General features: G+C 37.0%; 1 protein-coding gene across 9 annotated transcripts in view; it reads right to left on the bottom strand.

Moving 5' to 3' along the window:
• LOC118198476 (plexin-A2-like) overlaps nt 1-25,192 on the bottom strand; it is a 1,098,378-nt gene that overhangs the window by 103,190 nt on the left and 969,996 nt on the right. For all 9 annotated transcript variants that reach the window (XM_085827537.1, XM_085827540.1, XM_085827535.1 and 6 more), the window contains one exon: nt 11,554-11,682. In XM_085827537.1, the coding sequence (XP_085683663.1) occupies nt 11,554-11,682 (129 nt within the window). The remainder of the gene's footprint in view (nt 1-11,553; nt 11,683-25,192) is intronic.

Below are 25,192 nucleotides of genomic sequence, written 5' to 3'. Positions count from 1 at the left end.
TCAACAATACTAATTTAATTAATTTTATTTAAAATAAAATATAATCATGCATAAATTGCTAAAAGAGCGAGTACAAAATGCATTAACGAACCTTTAAACAATTTATAAATTATTAATCATTAAAAATTTTACTTCTGGATCTTTAACATATACGCTTCCAGAGTAGGTGGTTGATTATTATATAATAAGACCACCGCATGATCGGCAGCGAAAATGTTAATGATGTGTCTTCACTTCACACATCTTCACTACCTAGCCGAACGAACATACCACCACAAATTCAGAACCTAGCTAGCCGAACGAACATACCACCACAAATTCAGAACCGTTCAGTATGTTGCACTCCTCGTAATTTATTAACTACGTATAAATGACGAACAGCCCTGCATAAACTTTCTTTATATCATTTTATAAGGAATATCATACTATTACGAGATGCCCAGCTGTGGTAAGACAGGTTCCCCGCAAAGGGTTGCTAGAAAGTGGCAAAGAAAGGTAGAGTTGCTAGATTTGGCGCAAAATCGCCCATTTGGAGACAAAATTGGAAACTGCCATGGATGGAGCGAGAACATTCTACAAGGAATTCTTACCGGTTTTCCCAAGCTCGAAGGCAAGTCAAAAGCTATTCAAACCCTGCCTGTACGCGGAGTAGGGGACTATCGGTAGTACTTTTGAGTTCAAAAATCAGCTCGACAGCGATCGACGAGTCGGGAGCTGTACGTTAGTGCTTTGCCGGTAAGTTGTCTTTACCGTTATAGCCTGATAGTCTGTGTTGTCGATTGTTTCAGCGTGTTCATAGTAAATTTTCGACGGCTGTAAATGTGTTTTTGTAACTCTCCTGTGTAATACTGATGAAAAATTGTGTTTTGATTCTTCATCAAGTGTTATCGTGAATTACTCGAAATTCTCGAGCCCGTAACCACAACACTATTTAACAGTAGGTTGTAAATGCTAAAATATTTTCTTGGTAAATGTGTGGAGCTGGCAGCAGCTGAAATCGTTTTTATACATCTGAGTTAATATTTAAGCCAATGCTTAACTGCAATTTGTGATAGTACTCACTTAAAAGTTAAGAAGAAGAAGATTTTTAACGATATGTACTTTTGGAGCGAAGGAAGAGGGCGTCGTATAATTTCGAATAACCTAACCATGAACGGGCAACCAGAGAACAGTTACACATTTTGAACTTCCTTATCCTCATCGTCGCAAGATGTCACTAGCAAATAAATAATTTAAAAGCTGAAAGGATAAAATACAAAAACATTTATTGAAAATAACAATAAACGATAAAACAGAACATTCTCACTCTATACTAATGAATGATTCTAAATTTTTAAGCATCAATGCGCGGAAACGTTTTCACACTACACGATTATCACAGATTCGTACTGGGTGATGTTCTGCCTCTTTCAAATAAATAAATATATATTAAAAAAACACTTTCTTAAAATTAACAATTAATAAAATCAAATGACAAATGTCAACTCTAATGAATGAATCCATGTGCGCAAAAGCAGTTACACTGGATGCAGTTCAAAAGGAACAGGAAGACTTGTGCAAAATAAGAATTGTAAGAAAGGTCACGACTTCAAACGACAGCCGCGGAAAGAACAGTTTTATTCACAGTTCCATTCTGTTCGAACATAATAACCTCGCAAGAGACATTTCCTGGCAACAGCTTAAAACACAGTCACTGCACAAGGGGGAACAAAACAAAACAACCATCTTCAAAGGAGTTGGAAGCTTCCATCCTTCGAACAGCTTGCCCCTCAGGGGCCTGGAATTAAAACTTTTCAAGAAGTCATTCCATTTCCGAAAAGTATTCTTCGTCGTACAACTAAGAAAATAACAAGAGAGAGAGAGAGAAGTCACACAGCTGGGACATCTGCATTTCTACCGAAAACAAGGCAGGCACGTCACAGCGACTAAAAGGTATTATTTATTCCTCGGGGGTACAGGACGGTAAAAGGAAAGACAATAGCGAAAATTTACTTTATGTTAAGAAATGATTAAAGAGATTTAAATGAGAAAGTAATTGAAAGATATGTAAGCAGCCTACACGAGGAACACATCTGGGATGTCAAATCCGGTTTCAGATATTTCAGGGATCATTAATTTTATTTCACAACTCATTATATAGTCCCTTTTGTTATTTCTAAACACAGTTTGGAAAAGGAAGCGTTTACAAAGCAAAATAAAATTAACTTTCCGGTCAAAGAAATATTCGTTTGGTATTAAAAATGCCTGTAACAGAATTTTCCCAAAACTTTTTTGGGTCGTTATGTTATCGTATCATTTATCATCCTGGCAACTTGACAAGTGACGTGACTACTTGAGATATGCGGTTTTCAAAGCAGCCCAGAAAAGACCACTTTTCACAGCATTGTATTCGAAGCGACATAATATTAAGATATCTTTCAAATTAAAAATATACTGTTAACATACTTTTAAAAATAATAAATGCACATTTTTAATGAAAATATAACGACTTTATAATTGAGAACATTTGTAGCACTAAGTCAGAGGGTCTAATGATACAAATCACATATCTCGGTACTCGTATTTCGTAAGTGCACATCTGTATCGCCACCGAGGGAGTGGCTTCGAGAATGGACCAATAGCTTTCCAGTAATACTTCAGTCACTTCACGTGACTTTTGCCGCGCGTTAAGCAAGATGGCTGAAAATGCTTTGCCACACAATTTCCTGTATAAATTAATTACAAAACCGTGGATTTTCTGTCCAAATGTCCAGAGGGAAGTTAGATAAAATATAAGCAGAATTATACATTAAATAGTAAAAGGTCTTAGCATTTTTTTCTTGCAGTCTATGTCAAAAACATGTTCTATAATAACCAATGCACAGTTTTATTCCAAGCGAATTTTCCTAATTTGCATTCTTACATATTTAGTGTGTTAAATTTCACATTAATAACTGATCACTCTTAAATGTACTGCCTGCAGCAGAAATACTCTTCAAACAGAATGAATTTATCTTATTCACAACAAAAATATTTAATTTGCTCATATATAACTTTTAATGTTAACAATCAGATCATTTACAATACAATATATATTTTGAATCTTACACTTTCAAAGGCATGTAGACATTGAAAAAAGAAAATATGATATTCATTGTAACACTTCCAGTTATTCTCAGCTCAATTAAAAAAAATATACACTTGAATTCTCTTACTCCAGAGGTCTTAGTAAATGCATAATGGTCGATGCTAATGGAGCTTGAGTTATTTTCTCGATATAAAGAGCGATAATACGCCACGAACATTAATCCAGATATCAGTCCGTGGTAAGTTTCGCGAAAGTGAATATTGACGACTAGATAAAGTAAAAAAACAAAAGCACTGTGAGATTTTTCTACTAAAATAACAGCAGCATTTATACGCCATACATTTATAACTGGAAACAAATGCAAAATAAAACGTAAACAACAACATGCACTCATACGCACAGTTTCAAAGATTCAGCGTCACAAGGGCAATAGAAGCTGACTGGTCCATTTTCGAAACCCCTCCCTTAGGCGTAATGGCAGACCGCACATTGAGTTGAACAGTGTTAAACGAATGTCGCATACTGCCCAGAAAACAATTTGGCATAATTACTATGTTGGCGCGATTTGAAAAGAAGATAAATACGGTATATGGTAGATGTATCGCCATCTAATTGTAAACAAATCTGGCGTTTAAATCTTCGTAGAGTATAATGTAAATGTAAATTAATCACTGCGTTAAAATACTATTTTTTGCTGTACTGCTCAAACAATTAGAAAGCTGAAATTATTGCGAAGTAATGTGAAGCAGTGTTTGCATTCAAAATGTAAAATATAATACCTATGAAATTCTGCACATTCCTTTGGAACTGTACAAATTTTCGTTCAGAAAAAGACTGAAATTTAGGATATATTAGTTGAAAATTTATTCATTATACTTTTAAGCAATAAAAACAATTCAGGATTTACCATACGTTCCATTCGTACATACATAAAGAAACACTGAGGAATATAACAAGTGCTTGCAAATAACACTGAAGAAATTTTACAATTCCTTAATGCTAGTTATTAAATTCTTTGAAATGAGAAAATAAAAGCGGGAATATACGCTAACAAACTAAGCGAGATACTCCAGTTTACAATTACTGAATTATAACACGTAAACAAATTATATTTAAATAACGAATTATTACGAACATATGTTAACAAATATTAAATGCACTGTTATTGACAAATTAAAATGAAACATATATTAGAAAAATAAGCAAGTGCAATCGGCATGGACGATAGAATAACTAATAAGCAAAGTTCCACAACATTGCAGTTTTAAACATCACTCGAACACACTCGACAACCATGGAGATCACGAATAAGCTAACGTAGGGTTGCTTAGTCGCCAATATTTCTCCCCGCGCCAAAGGTACACCATCAAGCATGCGCAGTAAGCGAAATTCGCTTAACACTGTTCAACTCAATGTGCGGTCTGCCATTACGCCTCCCTTAGTGGCTATTCTGATGTGCAGTTCTGAATTGTGCTTTTCGGGAAAAAAAAATTGAACAAGAAACATGTATCAAGGACATACCCTTCACTCATTGCCTTACTAAATCTCTTGATGTATCATGCACAGATTTTTGACGCTTTTGGACTTTAGAAAAGCTGCTGGATAGCAATGGGATAAAATACCTCTTCCGATATTACAAAAGTCTTTGTTCTCTTGGAAATTACAGTGTATAGAGATAGTGAAGAATAAGGGTTATCAAAAATAACATTTAAAACACAAACATTTTCTGTAATTACGATGAAAATAACAGCCACTGTATGTTATTAGACAATAAAACGAGTTTTATCAAACAAGATCTCTTTTTCGTACATTTATAGGTACGAAATTAGCTAGGCAGATAGACAGATCGCCATGAGTAACACACTAAGTTTCTTTCCTGGCCTTCACGAAGTTACGCGAGAAGATGAAATTAGCCTAATGAAGATGAGAAACAATGCAGAGAGAATCAATTACTCGGAGAAATAATTGCGATTCATTCTCACTCCAATCAGTAGCCATTATGACGCCGGAAAGACGGCAGAACGGAGGAGGGGTGTTTTAAAGCAATCCATAGTAGTCAGCGTGGAATAGGGACGAGGAAATGCACTTCCAAGAAGGGGGGAAAGTTGGTTCATCGGCGAAATATTGAAAGAGTGAATTTCAGCAATCAAAGCTAACATTATAAGGAAATATAAACCGCAGTCGAAGACGTAGGGGAAGGTTCATCGGCGAAATATTGAAAGAGTGAATTTCAGCAATCAAAGCTAACATTATAAGGAAATATAAACCGCAGTCGAAGACGTAGGGGAAGAGAAATGGCTGCCACAGAATGGAAACGGGACTTAATTAAATGCATTTAAGGAAGAGAACACAGACGCTGAAAATACGGTGTTAATTCTTTCATACTTCTACATATCTTAATAGTAATATATTAAAAATTATTCAATCGAAGTTTCACAATACCTAATGGAATTCTATTACATCATAATGCAATTTTAAGATAATCATTTGAACTTGAAATGCCTTATCACCCTGTCTTCTTGGAAATGTCTAAAATACGACTTGAATTCTACACTGCAGTTTAAAGTTTACATATAAAGGATTATTTTTTTTTTATATTAAGAAGAATCCGGGAATAATCAGTCAGACACAGAGACGTAACTACCCCCGGCAATATTATATTAAAAATAACAGTATAAGCATACTTAGTTTGCAGTCTTTTTATAGCCCATAATGAACTTGAGATCTCCAAAATGAAAACAAAAGTTGTAGAATGTAAAACTGTTAAAACTACAGATGTTGAGAATTTTCAGTACGATGCATTTTTGAATTAACTAATGAAATAAACAATAATTCTAACTTACAGTCTTCAAAAATAAAAATATATACATATACAGTACAACTTCAATTATCCGAACTATGATTATCAGAATCACTGATTATCCGAATCGTTTTCAGAATTTAAGAGAAAAAAATTAAGACGAAAACGTAGTGTTGGTCAGTCAACGATTTCAGACATTAAAAGGAGCAAACCTACACTTTAAAACTCACTGCTTTAAAACGAAAATGGAAGTTCTTCAAGAAAATCAATGGCGGCAGCAACAAACAAAAATTTAGAAGATACCGTTTTCAAGTATTTTTGCAGCAACGTTCTATGGGAAACCCAATTTCGGGTCCGATTCTTTGTGAAAAGCTAAGATCTTAGCTCAGAAACTTAGCTGGTCATCCTTTAAAGCATGTAATGACTGGCTAAAAAATTTTAAGTGCAGGCACAGTCGCCTTTTCGTTTTAATTAATTAAACATCTTTTTCTTTAAAAATAGTTTTTTCTTCCATTTTCAACATACAGTAATTAATTAACAAAGGTGTACGTAGACCCTTTCTGCGGAAAAAATCCGATTATCCGAATTTTTGATTATCCGAATAAGGGGCCGGTCCCAATTGATTCGGATAACAGGAGTTCTACTGTATAAGCATTTTAAGAGGGATTTCCAAACAGTAACATTCACCCACTTAATACCAAGTTACTTATATGGAATTTCGTTTTAAGAAATATCACAGGAAAAAATTAATTGTAGCATTAAGAAATATCACAGGAAAAAAAATTAACTGTAGCAAACTTTTCAGTTCGTCGAAATTTAGAAATACACGTGAATTATTGTTTTAAACTCTACAGGAACTATGCCATCAATTTCTTAGGAACATTTAAATATACAACAAATCGAAAACAGCCATTAAGTTGACCGTATATGAGCTTTACCAACATATGGACTGAATTATTTGGATTAAAGCAAATAACGTAAAGACTATCTGTCTTAAAGGAGAGATGGCTTCGTAGAGAACGTCTTAAGGGAGATTGGCTCAAATTTAGACTCACATCGGGAAAACCACATAACTTCCATGTCCATTCGCCGGGTTCTGAAACCAGACAGAATAACTGCGGTCTCAGCGGTCTTTACGCTCGATCAGTTCCAAAAAAAATATTTTATGTTCTGTGCTGCATAATAAAGAATATTTCACAATGGAGATTCCACATAAAGTTGGATTCAATCAATCTTAAAGTCATGTAAGTTAAATTGGTTGTAAAAGGAAGAAATTGTAGGTATTGAATAAAAAGTAATGGCAAGGTGAAACTCTTAAAACAAATAGAATCGTTTCTTACAAACATTTTTATTCAGAAAGGGGGCTGCCACACCCACTATAAATTTCTTTTCATAAGTGTCCTGCTAATAGGCGTGAACAATATGATCCTGATCGCACGCTGTCCTACCAAGAATCCACAGACAACAAGGAATAAGTTTGATCACTTTAAAGGAGGAAACTGGTACAAAGCATGTGCAGAAGTCCAAGGCAACCAAACTCTCTTCATATAGCTGAGATATAGAACAATACATGAATCATCAATTTTTGAAAAAATGTTATGCTGACTGGATCTGAAGAACTGTAAAGTATCTAGTTACATGATTTGGGAATGAAATTTCCATGCACCTGTCAAACAGGTCATTTCATAGAAGATAAAATGAATGCTACGGAACATAGAAAGATGCTTCATGGCTCTCTTTATTCTTCTATCAAAGGAAAGTTTAGTGGTGTTCAGGATATTATTTTTCACCATGGCGAGTATCTTGTCATTCGGCCCAAATAGTAAAGATTCAAACAAGAATTGCCCATCTCGTATATAAATAGTCTTCACCTTTATCTGGCAAAAAACTGCTAATACATATTTAGAAAAAACATTAGACTAAAAGGCAATTATATGAGAAGTTACATAGACGATAGCCACTACTAAGGACAGAAGTGGTGCTCACTTTATTATGGACGCACCTAATAGGTGCGCCACCTTTGCCTCCTATGATGGGACGAACAAATACAACCATGCCTTCTTCGGGATTCGAACCCGGGCCCTTTGGTATTGTAATCAGCTCCCCTAACCACTATACCCTCTGGGCTGCATATAGCCTTCTTTTACAAGTCCCAAACAGGTGAGAGGATGTTCAAAAGTGAAATGATCAGAACCACGTTTTTAACAGATGGGGTAGATCTTATTTCCCCGGTCAAATTTAAGACATTTCAGGTGTCCACTGAACAGCATTGTCAAAGTAGTCTGCCGAGCATGATTATCCCCAAAAGCATTAGTAACTTCCGGCTGCCTGCCAGTCATGAACCGGAGGAGTACCAGTTATGAACCGGCGGAGAATGCCAGGAAGAGGCAACAGCAGATTTAACTCTGGAGCAGATCTCCAAAAAGGTCAGGACGCCAGTGGTCAGAGTCATTGGAGTAACTTCCTTAGCTAGGGCATCAGCCACTGAAGAGAATGTGTGAAGGTATCCATTGCAAATGTACATCATGATGGAAAGAGAGTATATAAGTTGCTAACGTAACTTTACTAAGTTATATGAGAAGATAATCACTGCAGTATTATCATCTGACTGAAATATCAAAGCAAAATAAGATTTAACATAATACTGCAAACAAAACCCTTTGTTTTTCTTATTGCAAATCATTCACTTAAGTTATGTGGGCCCATCTTTCAAAATTTACTGTATTATTTGACGCAAAAGGCTGCTGAATAATATTAATAAGATTGAAATCTATTCAATAATCATCATGCATTTTCCAGTGATTTTAAACGAACTCTGAAAGCAGTGTACAATACGGCATTTTTGAGGATGTCAATGTCTACATTCTGCGTTTATAAGTACACATTCATAGTTAGCTTTTATTGTTCCGAGCTGGCGAATTGGATTCCACTTACACCTGAACGCGGAAGCAACCCAAGCAAAACCCATTGGATTCGCTAGAAACAGAAAACCCTCTTTTCTCAATCGAATTAGATGAGATAGAGAGCAAGGATGACACATCCGAGTTCCCTGACACGGTTCTTAATGCCATTAACTGTCAGGTAGCATCCAACAAGGCGACTCTCGTTCTTCTAGCCTGGTATTTCATTAGTTCCTTCGTGCCAGGGAGAGAAGAGTGAGAGATACCAAAGGGGTGACTGAGAAACAAAAGCAGGGTTTGTTCCACCCGAAAGGGGCGGTGGTCGGCTACTTCCGCTTCCTTCTTCCTTTCCGGGAACGTCCCCAATTTCGAGGTTGCTCGACTATCCCCCTGAGAGGGCAAGGAACAAATTCGGTTACAGGCGGAAGAGGGAAAAGGAAAAGGTTGTTTGCCAGCAACAGAGTTGTGATGTTTAAGAGAAAGAGAGCTTGCATTTTTGAAGAGAAAACTCCGAATGTCAAACCTCGATAAATAACTTGATTTATTCAATGAAAAGAGAATGAAGTTAAAAGAAGTTTCATGCCATTTAGCAGTCGATTGGAGAATTCAAAGAGACCATTATCAGAGAACGGGGGCAATAATTTACTCAAGTTGCACAGAACATTTGAAGAGATGAGAATGTAATGTGTGTTCTATTGCTATTACCAATAAAAATTGAAAATATATATTACAATAAATAAATAACTAAATAAAATCTGAAGGCTTGCAGATTTTACATTACGCCCAAAGGAGCGTCTTTTAACGTTTTGTGGGTTACTTTTATTTATTAAATATCATGTTCTTCGCACTTAAACCATAAAATTCAATTCAACCGCAATATCGCAAAATAATTTCAATATGAGCACATCTTTAGAATTTCCGATACACAGGCTCGCGCGCTGGAGATAAAAATGTTTTATTTTCGTACAGTGCTGTCATTGCTCTCTTTGAAATCGTTGAGTTTGTACATAAAAAAATTCGTTACAAAATATGAAATCGATAATAACGCAAATTCCAAATTAGGGCTTCCAGATACCCATAATTTGATGGAAAATTACATTGATTTTATGTATTCCAGATACCCATAATTTGATGGAAAATTACATTGATTTAATTAATTTGATGAAAATTACAAATTGATGGCTCTAGGTACAATTGTTTGATCAGAGTGCGAGAAACATACATACATTTATACAGATTCTTCATTATTTAACTTCTTTAAATATATTGCAGGGCTCTAACATTTGGTGGAAACAATCTGAAAAGTGACACACCGTTTATAGTGATTCAAGGCAAAATGCCAAAACGAAATTAATAGCCCTTCTGGGCTAACGCCCTTTGGGCTAATAATAATTTCTCATTTAAAATGTAATGCTTATTATTTATACAGAAACTCCGGGGTTTTTCACTCGGATTCTAAAAGCAATATATGGGTAAATAATTCCCCCCCCTTCTTCAGAATAACAATGTTTACTCAAATCTCTGAAAGCAACTAAGCGTATGAGATAAGTTATCAATAACATATGTACTTAATTTTTCTTGAAATATTAAATCTGCACAATTCAGCGAAAACAAACGTTATTGGAATGTTAATCGTAATCGGTTTTCCTCTTCATTACGTAAAAATAATTAATGATTTCATACATATGAAGGCAAGGTAAAATGGTAACAGATGTTTACTATCTTTAATGACTAACACAGTGTCAAACAGATGCCCAACTGGGATAGTGGGTAGTGCTCTGACTGTCGTACCGAAGGGCCTGGGTTCGAATCCCGGAGAAGGCATGGACGTCTGTAAATGTATAGTGCCTGTGCGGCATGGGGGCACTCTAAATATGCGGGGAGCCGAAAATTCTCTAGAGAGGTTGCTGGTAGGGAAAGAGGGGTGCGGATAGTCTCGGACCCAAACTCCCGAGGTGCTCTTCATCAAAATTGGGGGGGGGGGAGCGGAAATGAGCAAAGTCGTACTGTTACCAATATGGTGCTCAAGACTGTCGCCAACGACAGGCGCCATCTTGCACTTCTTGCTACGATGAATTTCGTGGGCTTATTCTGATGCTACTATCAGATAAGTGAGATAAGTCAGAACCCGTGTGCCAATGCCTGCCTTTCCAATAGAGGTGGGAATTGTTTGACATCTACAAATGATGACAGTAAATTTTTAAATGGTCAATTACGAAATTTCTAAATGTCATCGCATGCATTTTATCGCCTCAGTGGTTAAGGCTGTGTCTTGCTAAAAATAAGAATAATATTTACTCGTATTTTATAACGGTAATCAATATTGTATCGTAATATGTTTATGATACTGAAAATCATACTCTAGATTCATGGTAGGACGCGCAAAGTTCACTCAGTAGACTTTGGGTTAGTACATCATCAGTGTCTCTTCTAAATGCCAAACGCATTTTACGCTCAAACCAAGAACATCAAAAGTAATATTACGTCTATGAATATCAAAAATTATTTTAAGGAAGAGAGAATTACGTTGATGAAGAATACATCTGAGACTGCTTTCACATTTTAGCTTCACAGTAAATAAAATACACATTTGATGCATTGATTCTGATACAGAACCTATTGTAATCATCACAAATACAAATGACATCTTGGTTTCATATGAAAGACGACAAACAGAAACTGCTTTATCAACGACGACTTTAAAGTTCGACTTATTATAGGACTTAAAAGTTCGATTAAAACAACTGCACAGCCTTTAATAGTAAAATAAGGCAAAGAGAACTCACCTTCTTTTCTGTCATGACGTATAGATGATTTCTAGCTTTATCGAACACCATGTCGGCATTTACCGGACTCCCTTCATCAATCACGATGTCGGCGTATTCTGAGGCTTTCGTTATGGTTTCTACGACCGCCTGAAATTAAGAAGGAAATAAAACTTAAAACATATTCAGAATCACTAAAAAAATATAAATAACTAATGCACATTGCGGGAGAAATATTACCATTATTTTATAAGACGGTCGCTATGGTTTTTAAAAGGTGCGTTTTCGCGACGCATTTTGCTATTTTTGGGTTGGTTTAAGTTGATGGTTTGTGACAAAGCACACTAGGGCTATCTGCGTAAGGGAAGGGATGTCTTCGTGGAAGGCTTTCTAAGGGAAACTGGCTCGTATACACGTTACACATGTGGAAAACCACGAAAACCCTCATGCAGCCAGCTCAGTCGCCTGGAATCAAACCCAGGTCGGAACTACCACTATTCAGCGGTTTTACCGCTCGGCGGCTGGTGGACCCTATTTATTTTGCATGGGAAAATTACATACTATTGAAGCTATAAAAGGAAAAATTAGGAAATACGTCACACAGCTAATTAAAATAATTCAAATATACAGATTTCATTAGTTTAAATTCGTGAAAGAGCTTAAGAGAATTTCTTCACACCACTCGCCATCCAAATTCAAGTTTATACTAAATAGCGTAAAAATATTTACGTTATTTTTACGCTATTTTCTACTTGCTGAGTTAGAGAGAATTAGAGAATCAGAGTTTCTGATTTGCGCGCGTCTGCCTTTTGGCTACGTTCTCTCAAAGCTGTTATGACGTACTCAGGCCCTTGATAAGCTTCTTAGTCAAATAGAGGTAAGGGGCCAACTCGATTAGAATCTTGATAGCTTCGGCTATATCTCTTTAGTTAATCTTAGTTTTAGTTTATTTCTTAGTCTCTTAAGTTCAAGCCCAAGTGTCGGCTTTTATTGTACACTCCAAGACGGAGTTCTGTTAAATCTTATTGGAATAATAAAGGGTTAGTTATCCTTCCACCTTGTTGTTTCTAGTCACACGACTTTACGCGATTATTCGCTAACTTAAGGTTACTCACTTTTGACTGCAATTACACAGTGGTAAACTTCAGAAGTCTTAAAAACATCATCTGGGGATTCTAACTCGTGCTAATTCACTGGAAACTTCCTAACGAATTTCTGGACCGTAAACATTACCTACCTTGTCAGTGTATACAGGCTGACGGGAGCTAAAATCAGTGAATATAGCAATATTCATCATAGAATGTATGGTTGAAACGCAAGCGGTCAGAAGTTACAAAGATAACGTCAGAAAACATTTTATTAACAGGAATGTAACTGATGTACATGCTCTGCTTCTGCCGTAATTTCTATGGCAATATCGCTTGCACAGCTGAATTACATCACTCCGTAAAATTTTGCCCACTTTTTCAGATTCACCCTGTATAAAGGAAAATCTTGCTAAATAAGGTAATTGACACAGTTTCTCAATGCTTGGTAACTTCTTAATTAAAACTTCTTAATTAGCAAAATATTTATCTTTAGTTCCTCTTGGTTCTTCGACGAGATTTGATGAATATGTTCTTTTGTTAATCTTATAATGCAGATATGAAAAAATAATAGAAAAAAGGGGGAAAATTCGTATTACTTTTCGTTGCTCCCAAAACACGAATAGTTATATTTTACGCTTCTTAAAAATTTCAATTCTTCATTCGATTCGAATGTTACTTTTTAAAAGAATAAGAGCAGGATGAAGAATGGGTTTATATAACAAAAAAATGAAACCAGAAATGAAACAACAGCCCGAAAATATTAGAATCTTGGAGACGTCATTGATCAGGAGAAAACATAAATCGTTGACTTTTTTTTTTTTTTTTTTTTTATATCTAATCGTGCTCAGAAATCCCGCCTTCAAAGAAAATAATATCGCTTAACAAGAACATGTGACAGCAAATCTTTTCAAAAAAAGTTGGCAACTCAAAATCCCTGGGTTTTGGCGAAGGGGAAGAAGGATCACAACAACAAAAGCCTCCAAATACTCATTTCCACGCCCTTCTCTCATTCTATTGGTTCGTGGTTCCAGACATAAGATCTACGCCCAAATAACAAGACACCCAGAAAATAAAATACTCCTCACTACAAGCGACGAGATATCCCATCGGTGGCAACTGTCCAAAGAAGATTTACAGAGTGACAGCTAAAAAGGGCTTGCAGCCCCCTCAGTGCGAAGCAAGGGGGTGGTAGTAGATTAAGGGGTTTGTTCGGGACACAAAAGATTTCGCTGGAGAAAAGGAGGGGAGGAGAAGGAATCGCACCCGTCAGCGAGGATGACTGTGTTAAGTCCCCAACAGTATGGTCTCGCCAAATCCCTCACCTAGAGTTGCTTCTGCCTGATTTCTGTTCCATGGAACAGAAGGCATCATGTGAGCTCGATGCAATCAGCAGTGAGTGGCAGGAAAGGGTTGAGGCGTAAGTGACAAATTGCTGCCAGCCAGAAGAATCAATGAGTAGAAAAGAGTGGAGAAGGAAAAAAAGTATAATTCAATAGGTCGCTGTTATTAATCCCGGGAGATTTTCTCCCGCATTTGCTGGATGTTCCTCAGCGTGGGAATGTTTGGGCGGAGGGAGGAATCACGTGACGTTACAGACAAAGGATGCTGGATTATAGCTGCTTTTATTTCCTCGGAAAATGAGCTCCCTTCAGTGTTAATAAATAAAAGTTGATGTAACAAGTCAGACCGAAACAAAATTAAAAAGTTAATTTTGAAGCAATGCTTCCGAAATGCCACACGTCCAATAAATTACCTCTGGCAACAGATATCCAGCTTGAAGTTTTGAAGCGTACTATTAGCAAACACGCAGACATCATTAATCATTCAAAAGTGAAATGATTGCCAGCTAACAGATGTAAATTGTGCAATGCCAGCTAACATACATACATATTTTTACCACAGGAAAAGATACCAATTACCAAATCAGTTTCAACGGTAACACAATATAATTTCATTAATGTTTTAATAATACGAGGGGGGAAAGTATTGTTCGCCAATAGATTTCAACATTTACCACCACTTAAACAAAATGTAGCACATTCTTAGGATTGTAGAATGATGCATAACCACAACCCTTGCTGCAAATTGGCAACATTATTGTCGAGGCTCACCAAATATGCATAACTTTCAGATTTTTAAGCATTTTCGTCTCAGGTGTACACAGATCTTACATATTAGTTTTGGCCGCAGCCCTTTAGTGTGACATATCATTTTCAGAAGTATTATTCATTATATAGGCAGACCCCCCCCCAAAAAAAAGTCTAAACTGATACCATAAGTGATAAAAGTTCAAAACAAGTTTCCGGAAGAGATTGGGTGTGTCCCAGGAAAAACGATCCAAAAATTCAACTCGCAGTCACAAAATTGGAAGAAAGGGGAGAGATTTCTTCTTCCTTGCGCACAATAAACCATTTTCTCGACAGCACGTTGGAAGAACTTCACCCAAAAAAGGTAAGAAGTATAAAATTGAATTTTAATCATCGGAAATCGTAAAGCGTAATGGAATTTGAATACCTTTCCAGAAAAAAAAAAAAAAAAAAGAATTTTTTTCAACTACAGAACTAAAAAATAATTTATAATACCTAGGAAATGAAATAAAAATTTAAGATATTAGGTAGCTGCCACCATGCAAAGAAGAAAAATGCTCCCGGAAAGTTCTTTTTACCACTTTGGTTTTTCTCCCCCTTCAACATCTGGCGCCTAATCGATTGTCGAGGAGATATCGATTTTATTGTTTTGAGGAAAGAAACTCCTTTTCTCCCCCCTTCCCCTGCCCTCTTCTCGAATGTGGATTCCAAACATTCCAGACTCAACCTATAAAAAAGCTTTTGATCTTCAACCCCAAAAGATTTTCCGGCCTCTTAACTTCCAGTGACATGAATATAATTTTTAGAGAAGGACTGTTTTTTAAAATTTTCAAATCAAACTTTTTAAAATTTCAATTACATTAATACAGTAAAATATTAAAACTGAAATTTAATACAGCATTTTAACAACGAGCGCCTACTACAACCATCAATTCAGCTTCTCGAATGTAATATGACGCGAGATTTCATCTAGCATACACAATTCTTACTTTCTCCATGCGTGTGTCATATATTATACTGTCAATATCTATACCCAATAAAACTGCTACACCAAGAAGGAAAAATCATAGAAATTTAGAAATTCAGAGGACTATTAACCTTTTAACTGTCATGCCCGAGATAATCTCGGGTACAGCACTGGTGTTCGAAAATGTTACGCCCGAGTATTACTCCAGGTAATTTTTTTTTTTTTTTTTTTTTTTTTTTTTGAGTGCATCGTATTGTTATACCCGAATATATATCGGGAGACGTTTATTTCGGCTTCATCTCTTTGTCAAACCCGTCTGTATCTCGGGAAAAGTTAATGTGCGCTCAGTTCAATAGATGACAGCACTTTACTGAAGATTTCAAAGGTTAGAGGTTATTTGGTTCAAAGTGCATGGGGTCTTTTTGTTGTAAAATAGCCTCCAGTTCTTTGAAACGTTATATAGATGATTTACATTCTTCAACCGAAGGTGAAGGATGTGTGTTTGATGAGCAGTATTCATGATACTTCCATGGTCAGCCTCAAAAATAAAAAATGGAGATATACTCAAGCCGAAGATTGTTTCTAATTACGGTTTAACTATGGGTGGTGTAGATCGCTGTGATCAGGAAATATCCTTTCATCCAACAATCCGAAAACGTCAGAAAAAATATAAAAAGATATTTTTACATTTACTAGATAAGGTACTCTGGAACTCATATTTGCTCTATAAAAATGTAGTTGGGAAACGTATTACATTTTTAGAATTTCGAATCCAAGTTGTAGAAGAGCTTTTACATAAATATGATGATGCAGCTTCTGAACAAAAGAATGTTGGCAGACCACCTACAATAGATAACCCTGCCCGTCTTACTGAACGACATTTTATATCCCATTTTCCTCTTACTCCTGCGAAACGTGAGCCTACAAGACAGTGCAAAGTGTGTTGTTAGAAAAAGGATAAAAATGGGGAAAAATAAGGAAGGAATCACGATTCTGGTGTAGTGATTGTGGAGTTGGTTTGTGCTTGGAAAAGTGTTTCCAGTTGTACCACACAAGACTGAATTACTGAACTACTAATAGGTATTCACTTATATTTATTTATGTTTTAGAAAATAATAAATTTTTTTCATTTTTAGAAAATAATGCTCCACTAGAAGCGAACTTTGCAACTGCCATGATGAGTGGCAGCCGCCTCAAAGCAAATATGCAGTGGCTACAAAACTTTAAAAATTTTACCCATGTACGTCAAAATATCAATTTTTAACTACTTAAGTATATTTTATTTTGTACTAAACATTTGGTTTTTGCAATAAAAAAATTTGACAATTTGTGTACCCAAATCATCAAAATAACTTGACAGTTAAAGGGTTAAGATTCCCCCCCCCAAATGATCAGAAACTGGACATAAAATATTTCAATTATATTTGATCTATTTAGAATGGAACAACGCAATGCGCGGAAATACAAGTACGCCTCAGCATACTATCAATAAAGTCATTCATAATTTTCTCGGGAAGTTTTATCATGGTGGCAGTGCTTGGGCATGTAAAGCATTAAGATTTGCTGCTGGCTTTTCCTTTTACGACAGCCAACCAATGACGCATCAGATATGCTCGACAGGAGATAGGTCTGGAGATGCATTATGCGCTAGGTCATGGTGGCACGCCAATTCCAGCGGGCAAAAACAACACGCGACCTTTCATCGTCTTGTTGAAAGTGCAGGAATGGCCATACTACAAACTCCAAAATCAAATTCAAATGAACATATAGTTCAGCTACTAGTGTACCACGAAGGAATGCCACAGGCGCCCCTCTACTATGCACCAGTGTACCACGAAGAAATGCCACACGCGTCCGCCTACTATGCACTAGGTTTGCTCTGCACAATTATTCAAAGAGCACAGCCGGTGTGAGAATTCGAGTCAACCCGATCCACCTGGTCAATAAAGACCATACGATCAAAATGGGTTGCCTCTATCTTTCCACAAACGACGGTTGCAAGCTGCAGGTTCCGAAGGCAATTGGCCAGAAAAATTGAGTTTGTATGTATGGTAAGTGCCGAGAAACCAAACTTTGGGGCCGAGTCAAAGGTGTGACGTGCCACCAAGACCTGACGCATGAGGTTTTCTCGGGAAAACTTGATGACGCCGTTGTCTTTGAGATCTCCTAATCAATCTCCGACTATTACTACTTCAAAGACAAAAGCGAAACATATCGCTGAAGAGGACGTCTTCCTTTCTCCCAACTGCTGCCTGAATATACATTTGATGACCGTTGATGGTGGTGTCTTTGGGGTCAAGGTGCATCTGTCGCAGGCAGCCCGGCCCACAGACCAATATTGCTCAAATGTCTTCTTATGGTTTGTATAGACACTGCTTGTATTCCTGAGTTTAGTATGTGATTTTTAAGTTCATCTGCAGTATAGTAAGGATCATTAAGCGTCGTTCTTCTACTCCGATGATCCATCTCAGCACAGGTTTGCCTCTAGCTACCACTTGTTGCCATCCGAACTCGTTATTGCTATCGCAGACACCGGGATACATAGTGTTGATAGTTTGGCGTAAATGTGCACGATATGACGGAGTGACAAACTGACACTTCCTGTATTTAAGGATCCCTCTCCTCTTGCGAACGATGATTATAAGATTATAAATGCCCCGTCAACGAACTCGCTGCATAACCACAAGATATAGGTCTCTTTATCCGTATACAGACATCCGTTTACACACGAGGAAAACCACAATAAACAGCAATGCAGGCAGACTGTCACATAAGTTCAAACCCCGGTCGAACTGCGAGTATTCAGCGGTCTTAAACACTTTGCCATTGGTGGAGCAACAACAAGATATAACCGTTTTTGGGGTATCATTCTTGGTGTCCCCCACAAGAAAAGCATTCAATATGGCATTTATATTAACTACACCGCGCTCACTTGTCGAGACGTTTAAAAATTTTATCATTTGCATGTCTTTACCTACAACAACTACAGCTCGCCAATTCACATGATCTCATAGTTGCTTATTGTATTGGGTTGGCAACTAAGTAATTGCGGATTTTTTTTAGAAAATCAAAGACAATTTTTTCATGGAACTAAATAACTTTATTCTGTAAGGCATTGCCCATTTTGATCAATGACCTTTTGCCATCTTTCAGGCAGCATCATAATCCCACGTTCATAAAACTTCTGGTTTTTATTAGCAAAAAACTGAATCAGGTAGATTTGACATCATCATCATTATTGAAATTTTTACCATTCAAGGAGTTTTGTAAAGATCAAAACAAAAAGTAATCAGATGGTGCAAGGTCAGGACTATATGGTGGATGTGGCAAAACATCCCAACCAAGCTCCAATAATATTTGCCGAGTGACCAAAAATGTGTGTGTCCTTGCATTGTCATGATGGAATACAACACCTTTTCGATTTGTCAATTCGGGCCGCTTTTCTTCAACTGCATTGTTTAATTTCGTTAGTTGTTCAATGTAGACATCAAAATTGATCGTTCGGTTGGGTGGTAAGAGTTCAAAGTAGACAATTCCTTTGTAATCCCACCAAACTGATAACAAAACCTTGTTTTGATGAAGATCAGTTGTTTGAGTTGGTTCACCTGGCCTGCTCCACGATCTTTTCCACTTGATATTGTTGTAAACAACCCATTTTTCATCGCCAGTTATCAGTCGTTTTAAAAATGGATAATTTTCATTACGTTTCTTTAGCAAATCGCAGCTGTTAATGCGTTGCGTTAAATGCGTTTCTTTCAGTTCGTGAGGAACCCATGTATCGAGTTTTTGAACATAGCCAAGTTGTTTTAAGTGATTTTCAATGCATGTATGTGATACATGAAGCTTCTCTGCAATCTCACGTGTGTACTGTGACGATCCGAATCGATTACTGCTTTGATTAGGTCTCATCAATTTCAACTGGACAACCAGAGCGTTTTTCATCTTTGAGTGAAAAATCACCAGAACTAAATTAAGCAAACCAATTTTGACACTGCTGTTCTTTTAAGGCTTCATCACCATAAACAGCACATAACTTTTTATGAGCTTGCGATCCTTTTTTCCCTTTGCGGAAATAAAAAAAGAGAAATATGACGAAAATGTTCCTTTTGATTTTCCATTTTTTCCATTTTTCAACGAACGCCAAACGAAAACTACGCAACCGATCAAAAAACTTTTTTTTACTGATTGACAGTTGAATTGCCAACTATCAAATAACAAAATGTGTTTTACATTTGTACTACGTCTGCAACCCTAAAAATTCAACTGAAGCCATCTATGAGTGAAATTCGCAGTTAATTAGTTGCCAACCCAATAATTTCAGTTTTGAGCTGTGCAAAAGGTCAATATGACGAGAACCTACTTACAGCGTAATTAAATATTTTTATTGTGAATGTTTAAGCATATCTAAGGTGTATTTTTTGGTTTTGAGAGGGCTAAAAATGATGGCAAACTGAATAATGTTATCAGTTGAAAACGTTTTGTATAAAGCCAAATAGTTCACATAACTGAAAGGATTTGAGAATTTATACGAGCTACAATGGTGGAATTCTTAAAATTTACGCTCTACTGTTCTCGTCAGTTATGCTCCTAACATTAGACTGTAGTTCTTTCAGCTGTGCAGCTTACAAAGGTCAATGTAAATTCTGCAGCTTACGAAGGTCAATGTAAATTGTGCATCAACGGACGTGTTAGGCCCATACACACATGCATTTGTTTTATACGAACAATTTCGTAACATCGGACAATTTTTCTGCCTGGTTTACTATTGAAAAAAAAAACACGCGATTTTTTTCTTTCTTTCGGAAAAAAAAAAAAAACTTTGATTGGTTGATTTTGATTGTTGATCCTTTTGATTGGTTGAAAACGAACAATAAAAGTTGTTCGTTTTCAACCAATCGGATATCAGCTTCAAATGCTATCAGCTTGTTTGTAATGGAGAACCTGTTTCCCCTTTACACGTTAACCCCAAAGTGATCGGTGGTGATTGGCTGTTTGTGGTGATTGGCTGTTTAAACAAAGCAGAATAGTTGATCCAAACAGGTGGTCTTCCGAAACAAACGGATGTGTGATAGGCTCTTAGAAAAAAACTGATAGAGCTGAGTTCAGACATTTAGCGGTTCTCATACGGAATGCATAAAAACACAGCAAAAGTAGAGATTCCAGTCAGTATTTCAAATTAGGTAAGACGATTAATTTAAAATAGAAGTGATTTACTGAATTAAACTGCTGTGCACGAAAAGAGCTTTTTCGCCTCCCCCCTCTACTTTTTTCTTCCCCCCTTTCATACACATACCCTTTTAATAGGATTTTCACACTGATGCAATTCCTTTATCAACAAGTACTGAAAATAATCATTTCACTTGATTTTCTTCTTCTAATTCAGACAGCGGATTTGTTCTTTTCTGTAGTGTCTGAAACACGAGGAATACCAAAATGCTGTTAAATCAGTGTTTTTTCATTAACAATCAATTGTTCAAACAGAGGCTCACAAAGCGCATACGGGAAGAAATACTACTAAGAAGGCGCATGCTTCTGGTATCGACAACTTTGAAAACCATGTCACAAACGAAGGATTTTCTTCTTAGCATTTCTCTCTGGACATCTCGTCAGAAGCAGGTCAGATCGACCACCAACGGCCGCTTGGGAAAATAAATCCGGGGCTAAGCAAAAAACGAAAATCCCCCTATACTTTATTTTCCCCACTCCCTTGGAGAAACCCTCGAGATATTTCCCAGCCCTTTTCCAGCAAGCGGAAGAAAATCCCTGCTTTTTTTCACTTCACTTCGAGATGAGGAAGGGGATGGCAGCATTGCCCCGGGTACCACGCGATCCATCGAGTCTACTCGGACGAGAAGAGAGGGGGGTAAAGGGGAAAAATCACGTGACAGGTCACGTGATCAGAGTCAACAACGCTCGTATTCAGGGACACGCGACACAAGGTACACATTACGAAGAATAAGTAAACACACTCGATAAAGGGGGTTAAGGGGAAAATACACACACACACACACACACGTAAAAGAAAATGAAGAGCGAAATAAATGGAAAGGATTTTATTTTATTCCATGGCAAGTTGTTTGTTTCGGCTAAATCCTGGATGCCAGGAGCAGAAAGGGGAACTGAAAAATTCCTGCAACAAGAACAGCATAAAGCATGTTCATGGCAATATTTAGAAGGAGAAATTTCAGATAATTATTACTGACCAGGATGACACTTAAAATGTTAAACAAGCGGGAATTACACAATAAGAAGTTTTGAAAGCTATCGTGCAGCTATAAAATGTGCAGAAAAAATGTACAATTCATTTATGGTAAGTATGCGAGTCGTCTACAATATAGGTATATAAATCTGTTTCGATACCTCGCTCCGTCAACAGGGCAGTTGATCCACAAGACTAATGAAACTTCAAGACTATTTAAATTCAACTGGAAAATCTGCCTATTTCACAACAGCCTCAATGCATGCCCTCTTTGTTTCAGAGCAGAGAAGCTGAAACTGCGATACTGCTGTGTTACTCCGGGTTTCTAATCGCAGGAGCGATACTTTCTAGAATTAAAAGTAGTTCTACGAGAACCCGACAGTGCAATTTTCCTGAGTGGACTCCACAACGGGACAGCTTGAAGGATATAAAAGAAAAGGAAGGGACGGCACATGAAGCCGCGGTGCAAGATAAAGGTCCATGAATACGTTCATGTACCAAGATAAAGAATACCTTCATGTACCAAGATAAAGGTACATGAAAGCTGGAAAGCTGGCGCTGATCGCGGCTGTGGTGACGTCACTCTTGATGTAACTGTGAGGACATCTTTCGAAAAGGAAATGCTAAGCGATTATATGAAGGAGGCATATTGCCTATCAGTGTAATCAGAAAAATAAATGCAATGTCGTGAAAGAGAAGCTCAAGAGATCAAGGTTCATCTAAATACATTCAACAAACTTTAAACAGCAACATAAGTCCTCCACAATTAGAATTATGTTAATACCTAGGGGTACAAGCGGGTGGAACAGCAAAATTTCGCCGTATGTGGTAAAGTCCCACCGCATCAACTCTGAAGTTCCGCTTCTATTCTAAGGAATAACAGTCGAAAGGAGGGAGCTGTAAGAGGGTTTCCCAACACAAACCGAAGACAAGCGTCGTATATTTTGAGTGACCCCTTGCTGCAGAGAAATTATGTGCTTACAAACATCCATGCCTTCTCCGGGATTCAAACCAGAGCATATCGGTATGGCAGTCAGCGCTGTCTTAAAAGTTGTTTCCGATCTCTGAGGATAGGAAAATACTACATGGTCAGAGTCGCCTTCCTTCTCACACTCGCAGCTTCCGTCCATTCTGAGTAGAAAATTGCTGAGGTAGTATGGGAAGAGCCCATATCCCGTTCGGCATTGTTGACTGCACTAAAAGGCACCATATCTGATGCCTGTTTGTCGGGACGGACGGTTGCATTTTAAGATTTTCTTGGATGTCTTTCCCGAATTCTTAGATGAACAAAGCTGCGGTGCAACGATATATGGTTCCAGCATAATGGCGCCTCGGTCCATTTTACTCTTCCCGTTCGGACGCACTTGATTTCAACATTTGGTCAAAGGTGAATTGGTCGTGGCGGTCCTATTTCTTGGCCTGCACGTTCGCTTATCTTGCCTAGATTTTTTTCCCCAGAGGTTTCATATATCAGACTTACTTGGAAAGCCTGATGTACGAAACATCCGTGGTCAATGAGGAGTACCTAGTCGCGCACATTAGCGTAGCTGGGCGATCATCAGTGGGATTGATTGCAGGTTTATTTTAAAGGATGCGTTATTCGAAGATGCGATGGTGTCATGCTTGTACCGCAGCTGGCGGTGGTAACTTGGAACACTTACTGTGACTTTTGAATATCACAATTTATAGAATTTGACTAAAATATTATTATTCACATCATTCTCTCTTTCCTTTTCCTGTTTTTCTTTTCCCTCTGCATACTAAGTACATGAGGATTGCGTGTTCACCTTTACACTGCTATGTAATTTTGAACCGTCATTGAGTAACCTACCCCTCCCTGACGTTTATACACGTTTAGGCGAATCACCTTGTATATAAATATATATATTTTTATTTCCTGATTTTATTTTGGCTATGATTCCCTTCAAAGAATCTGTACTGCGTACTTTCATCTGTAATGATCCGTACTGCTGTGAAGCTCTTATCCAATTACCATTCAAAACTCAAACAAAGAAACCGAATACATAAACATCACAGCTGTTAATAACGCAGTTACGTTTTCCTTTCCTCGCCTAACTAGAATCTGTTCGCCGTTTTTCAATCTTCATTTATTGTTTAAAAATGCGATACGTATTATATAAAACTGAGCGGCGCTTATATATATAACCCATAGTGTTATGTAAACCCACAGCGCTTTCTAACATTAAACTATCTGCAACTAAATCATCACACACAAACACACACACTTCGGCGTAGTGGATGACTGGATGGAATTTTGGAAGAAGCACGACAAGCTTCGTAGCTAAACATCGTTTTTTCTGGACGACGAATTTATTAGTACATATTTTCTTAACTGGTACCCGCTAGGGGTGCTAAATGTGCTCCACTATTTTATATACGCAATTACATCTTAAATAATAGACAATAGCCAGCACGAGGATAAGCGACACGTTACCAGCAAGAAGGCGAAGTAGTAAAAGAGGTTGCGCACAAGGCAGCTGAAGTATTTATAGTTCGGATAGTCTTTCTATTCTTAAGTATTCTTAAGTTTCTATTCTTAAGTTCTAGATAGTGATTGGGCAAGAGTTTTGCCAATGCAGAGAAACGATGACGCAAAATGGTGTAACACGCATTCTTGAACAGGGGATGTACTTCATTAAAATTAAGAATTAAAGGTCTAAATGCGAATTTATTTTACATATTTATATATCCTATTTTATATTTTACATATTTATATAAATATATACACGGTGCTTCATTATTTTGTCTTTTTACACACAGTGTGTGTGTGTGTGTGTAAGCGCGCGTGACAGGTACATTTGGAATTTGCAGTTCGATTTTATAATTTAAAAACTTTCCATGTGCAGCCTTTTTAAAGCTAATTAAGTCACTTCTTTATGACTCTTTGTAACATACGTCACTAACTGTTTTGCACAACGGTTAGTACTACTGATTTTTTTGAGCGACTATTTTAAGAAAAAAAAAATAAATAAATAAATAAATGCTCAGAATCTAGAATTTCCGATACACAGTCTCGCGGTCTAGAGATAAAAATGTTTTTTTTTTTTTTTTTTTCTTTTCTTTTCTTTTCTCTCCACCTCTCTCGTAGTGTTGCCATTGCTCGCTTTGAAATCGTGAGTTTGTTAATCAAAAATTCATTAAAGTTTTACAAAACATGAAATAGATAATAAAACAAATTCCAAATTTGGGCTTCCATATGCCCAAATTCGAGAGGAGGACTACGTTATTCAAAGTTTTATGTCTCTAGGTACCATTGTTTATTCACAATGCGAGAAACATGCATACATTCATGCAGATT

The sequence above is a fragment of the Stegodyphus dumicola genome, chromosome 12, assembly GCF_044657685.1.
Source record: "Stegodyphus dumicola isolate Sdum_Otavi_A_Nest chromosome 12, ASM4465768v1".
In the NCBI taxonomy this organism is placed as follows: domain Eukaryota; kingdom Metazoa; phylum Arthropoda; class Arachnida; order Araneae; family Eresidae; genus Stegodyphus; species Stegodyphus dumicola.
Note: the sequence above shows the minus strand (reverse complement) of the source record. Positions and strands in the feature narration are given on the sequence as shown.